General features: G+C 37.2%; 1 protein-coding gene across 1 annotated transcript in view; it reads right to left on the bottom strand.

Moving 5' to 3' along the window:
- The window catches only part of plpp4 (phospholipid phosphatase 4), a 46459-nt gene that overhangs the window by 15455 nt on the left and 25805 nt on the right, over positions 1 to 5199 (bottom strand). The window contains exons 4-5 of the mRNA XM_014021146.1: positions 4050 to 4113; positions 3844 to 3968 (exon numbers count right to left, since the gene is read on the bottom strand). Coding sequence (XP_013876600.1) covers positions 3844 to 3968; positions 4050 to 4113 — 189 coding nt within the window. The remainder of the gene's footprint in view (positions 1 to 3843; positions 3969 to 4049; positions 4114 to 5199) is intronic.

The raw sequence follows: 5199 nt of genomic DNA, 5'->3' as shown, positions 1-5199 counted from the left end.
GATTGACTGATTGATTGACTGATTGATTGTGTTTGTTTTTGATTGATTGACTGTTTTTGATTGATTGACTGTTTGTCTTTGATTGATTGTTTTTGATTGATTGATTGTTTTTGATTGATTGATTGATTTGTTTCTGCTTTTATTTCTAATTATGTCAGATTCGGTCCTCCATAATAAAGTTCTGGACGTGAACTCCGGTGGATTTTCTTGAAAACAAATTGTTTGACGTAACTCCAGTATTTTTACCAATGTTTGCTAATTTCACACATTCAGGTTATTTATTTCTGCAGATAAATTACAGGAGAATAACTCTGAACAGAGGTAATTATTTTAAAAGTGCCAAAGCTGCAAAAAGCAGAAGTCCTTACATTRGTCTCATTAATGAGCTGAATGTTTCAGACGTGAGTGACGAGAACACAACAGGCTTATTAACCAAACCATGAGGAGATTTAACTGATTGACTGCAGGAAAGGTTGCAGTGATGCTGATGTTTCCATCAGGGAAGTATGAGTCACAGCACAGCTACAGTTAATTGGCACCTCGCGGTAAAGAAAACACTACGGCTCATCGCCCACAAACTCCAGTTTGTTTTTTATAAAGAAAACATCACAGCCTGAGATCCTCCGACTCTCAGTTCCTCCATCGGTTCCTGTTTTCATCACTTGTTTTAATCGTTCTATTAAAGCACTGAGAACAGAAACCTGCTTTATGTCACAGAGAACCGATTCATCAGCATCAGCTGAGACAAGAAAATCTAAACAATGAGAGAAATGGTTTGTTGTAGGAAATAAAAATGCTTTTTTACACCTTAGGTCATCATAACAAGGAAAACTTTGAATTTATGCCCGAGTGAGGACACTGCGTACTGTGTGTACCCTCGACACGCTTCAAATAAAGAAGATTTCTACATTTAACATTAGCAACAGTGGTGGGCAAAAATACACTAATCTGCTAAGCAGAACTAGCCTTGTTGCTAACTTTAGAAACCATTAGCGGACTGATTAGCTTCCAGTAATTTTAAGTTTGCTAAAATTTCCACAAGTGTAACATTTGTATTTTATACACGGTTTATCCAGAATTAAATAAAAGCTACCCCCTCTTAGAAGCAGTGCTGGACGTGRCAGGCACCGTGTGTGTTAGCATCTTTAGCAGCTAACCTTCAAACTATGAGCATCAGAGAAATAATTTTTTTAACAATATTTAAAGCAGATTATTTTCAGACATTAATACTGTACTATCCTATTATTCATATTAAGCAAAAAAAATGAATTTTTTTTGCTCTTCAAGTGCACAACAAAATAAGCCTCTCYGCGGGCCAAATGGGAGTCACCCACGGGCCACATTTAGCCCACGGACCTTCAGTTTGACACGTGCTTTAGGTGTTTTTATACTTTCAAACTGTTTCTAAACATTTCTGTGTTTTTACTCCATAAAAGCAGCAGCTTGTTGAAGCTTTTTAGTGTAATCTGTAATTTACATCAGCATCTCACTTTGACCTTTAACAGCCATTATTATTATTATTATTATTATTATTATTATTATTATCAGGCTTTCAAACTCTCCGTCTCTATCCTCTCCGCTCTCCTGCTTTGACCTTTGACCCTGTGCAGAAGAACCGGGACGGCGCTCTGACTTTTACCGGAGAGAAAACGTTTTAACGACCACTCAGGGCGTTTACAGCTTCGTCTATTAACAACGTCTTTTCTGCATCACATTACTGCTGCTGCATCCTGTGGATGTTTTAGCTCATAATTTTAATTTAAACATTTAAAAAAAATAAAAACGATACTTTTTATAAATATGATAGATAAAGAAGAATCTGCCTTAAAGACGCTGAAACAAAATGAAATATTTTGTTTTACAGACGTCTGTCCTGATGATGGTTTTACCTGGAAACTCTCTGTTTCATGTTTATGAATGAATGTCAGAGTTTTTACGTCTCAGGCTTTATATTTGTGCAGAAAACGCTGGTTTTTCTCTCTGCCTCGTCARGTTTTTCTCTCTAACTTCAGCTTCAAAAGCTTCAGTCTGGTAAAAAAAAAAGGAGCAGAGAGAGAAAATTGGATTTCTTCAACTCTTTAAACGTTTTGAGTTTCTGAGTTTCTGCTGRACTTCTCTCAGAATAACTCAACACGGAGCTGCTGTGAGGACGAACGTGCTCCACACACAGATCTGATCGGACCCTCTTACGAGCCCACTGATACCACTTCAGAGCCGTTTCGGAGCAGGTGTGCTGATGAGCTTCAAAATTATCCAAAAGTGGAACGACTGAGGAACGATCAGTTCGATGAAATCTCATTTAAATTTGCTGCAGAGTCCTGACCAGCAGCCTGTCACAGACAGAAAGACAGGAAACCATCTTTCCCTGAGGCTCACCATGGAAACAACAAGATGGTTTTATGTTCAAGATGAGCCGAATCATAGAGACGACTCTTCAAAAAGATGAGTTTTCGGCTGCTTCTTATGTRTGAACCACAACCTAACGGAGTCCATGTGAACAGCTGGACCACTGAGACACAAACTGAGGWGAAGCTTGTTGAGCGAAAAGGTCCAAATGATGCCGAAGCTCCAGTCTGAAGCTGAAACACTAAAACTGGATCCAACAGAACAAAAAAAACTTTTCAAAGTCACAAAACATTCAGGAAAATCCCTTTTTTAATACATACCTTAGGAAAAAACACAAAACTGTTTGACCCAGGGGCGGAGCCAGAGGGGTGGTCGGGGTGGCTCCGGARTGGCCACCCCAGGRGCCACCCCCATTGATTGATTRTGTATTTGCACTAAATAATTTTCAGCTGCGTATGTTTAAAAATGGCTGAATTATAATCTTTTGTAAAATTAGCATTAGCATTAGCATGTGATCAGTTTAGCTAGTCCACAACAAATGTCCAAATGATGCTTAAGCTCCAGTCTGAAGCTGAAACAACAAAACCATAAGTCTATAAAGTACATAAAAAAACTAAGTGTAAAAATACCTTAACAGAAAATGACTTTGGTAAAAATAAATGTCATTGATGAGAAAAGTACTTAAGTAAAAGTCATAAAACTGTTCACAAAAATTGGTAAAGTAAAAGTAGTTTTCCACGCCCACTAACAAATAAACTGTTAAATTTACAGAACCAAACTGGTTCCACAAAACKAAGTTGATTAAATTGGTCAATTTCTTTAGAGTAAAATATGTACATCACCTCAAATTTACTCTTTAGGTTTAGTGGAAATGGTTGATTTGATTTAGTTGAGTAAATACAACACTTAATTTTTTAGAGCACATAAACAACTCCTTTCATGATGAGTTCAGACAGATTCAATCTATAACAAGTAACTAACTAGGTGTTAAACTTTAAAGAAATAAAAGTATAATTTTTAAGTTTTAAAAGTAACGAAATAAAAGTAAAAGTCACGATTTAAATAAAAGTTTTTGGTATAATTACAAATCCTCAAAAATTACTTAGTACTGTAACAAAGTAAATGTACTTAGTTACTATAAACCTCTGAAAGTAATAAAACATTCAGGAAACTCCCTCATTTTAATACATACTTTAGGAACAAACACAAAACTGGTTGACTCAGGGGCGGAGCCAGAGGGGTGGTCGGGGTGGCTCCTGGTTGGTCACCCCAGGTGCCACCCCCAAATAATTAACATGTGGGGAGAGGTCTTTGACTTGGTATTTGCCCTAAATAATTTTCCAGCTGTGTTTGTTTAAAAATGGCTGAATTATAGCCTTTTGTAAAATTAGCATTAGCATGTGATCAGTTTAGCTAGTCCACAACAAAGATCCAAACGATGCCGAAGCTCCAGTCTGAAGCTGAAACACTAAAACGTGACAGAAGCAGGATACTCACAGGACGAGTGGCTGCTGGGGAAGCTCTTGCGGCCCTCAGAGACCACCTCCTGCTCCCCGGTGCACAGCATCTTAGCGTTCACTTGTCCGTCTGGGAAACAGCGCTGCAGGTAATCTGGCCTGGGTCTGAAAACCAGAGCGGGTTTTTAAAATGAAAGATGTGATTTTGTGTGATTTAAAAGATGCAGCTCATCTTGTAAAACCTACCTGCCAACAATCAACTTGATGGTGTTTGTAAAGACTCCGTTTAAAGCCAGAGCCAGAGACACAGCTGGAGGGAAAAACAAAAACAAATATTTTTATATTTCATTTTCCAAAGACCTTAAAATAAAACCAGGTTTTGCATTTTGAACCTAAACTGCGCCGCAGCCGAGGAGTTGCATTAACGCTCGGCAGGTTCTGGCAGGTTTCACACAGTTGTTGCTTTATTTAAAAAAATAAAAGTGGCTGGATTTAGAGGATTTCTGCTTCGGACAGATGGTTGTCAGCATTTCTGAAACAGCTGAGCTGCAACAGGAGCCCTGAGAGGCTTTTCTCTCAAACTCTGCTGCTTTTAGCTGAATGCACAACTGGAGTCAGTCCAGACCAGAACAAACACTAAACTGGTTGTAACCTGTTTTAGTTCTTCTTCTAGAACTGTCGCTCGATGTGGCAGCACGTTGGAGTAGCTCTGTTACATTCATTCTGATATATTCTTTTAAAAAACATGTAATTCATCTTTTATTTTAGATAAAAATGGCTTTTTTGGATGATTATTTWCTCTGCTATTAGATGCTGTGCAGCTGGAAGGATTTTTGCTAACACCCATCTTGTTTTTGTACATTTGTTATAATAAGTAACCAGAGGTTTATTGTAACTAAGTGCATTTACTGTTAAAATAGTTTTTTCTTTGAGGGTTTGTAATTTTACCAAGCTATTTTTACTTTTATTTTGTTACATTTTAAAGCTAAAAAGGACAATTATTTACTTTAAAATGTAACACGTTACTCTTTAAAATAAATATGTTTGACCTCATGAAAGATGAGGTTTCTGCACTCTAAAAAATGAAGTGTTGAATTTACTCAACAAAGTCATGTCAGTAAATTGAGCAAAGAATATACATATTGTTCAATTTACTCAAACTGGTTTAGTGGAACCACTTTGGTTCAGTAAATTCAACTGRTTATTTCTTACAAAGTGTGTAAAAGTACTTTTACTTTTGTCCTGATGCATCTCAGTAATCCAGGTAAAAAATCAAAAGGAAAAAAAATTGTATAGGTCCTCTGGACGGGTTCTTCTTTAATGAAACATTAGCTAATTCTAATGGCCAGAACTCTGCAGTTTTCACTCATTTACAGGCCAGCGGTCACTCTTTCAG

Source organism: Austrofundulus limnaeus, unplaced genomic scaffold (genome assembly GCF_001266775.1).
Source record: "Austrofundulus limnaeus strain Quisiro unplaced genomic scaffold, Austrofundulus_limnaeus-1.0 Scaffold280, whole genome shotgun sequence".
Taxonomy (NCBI): domain Eukaryota; kingdom Metazoa; phylum Chordata; class Actinopteri; order Cyprinodontiformes; family Rivulidae; genus Austrofundulus; species Austrofundulus limnaeus.
The sequence above is the reverse complement of the archived record's forward strand: the minus strand, read 5'-3'. Positions and strand labels throughout refer to the sequence as shown.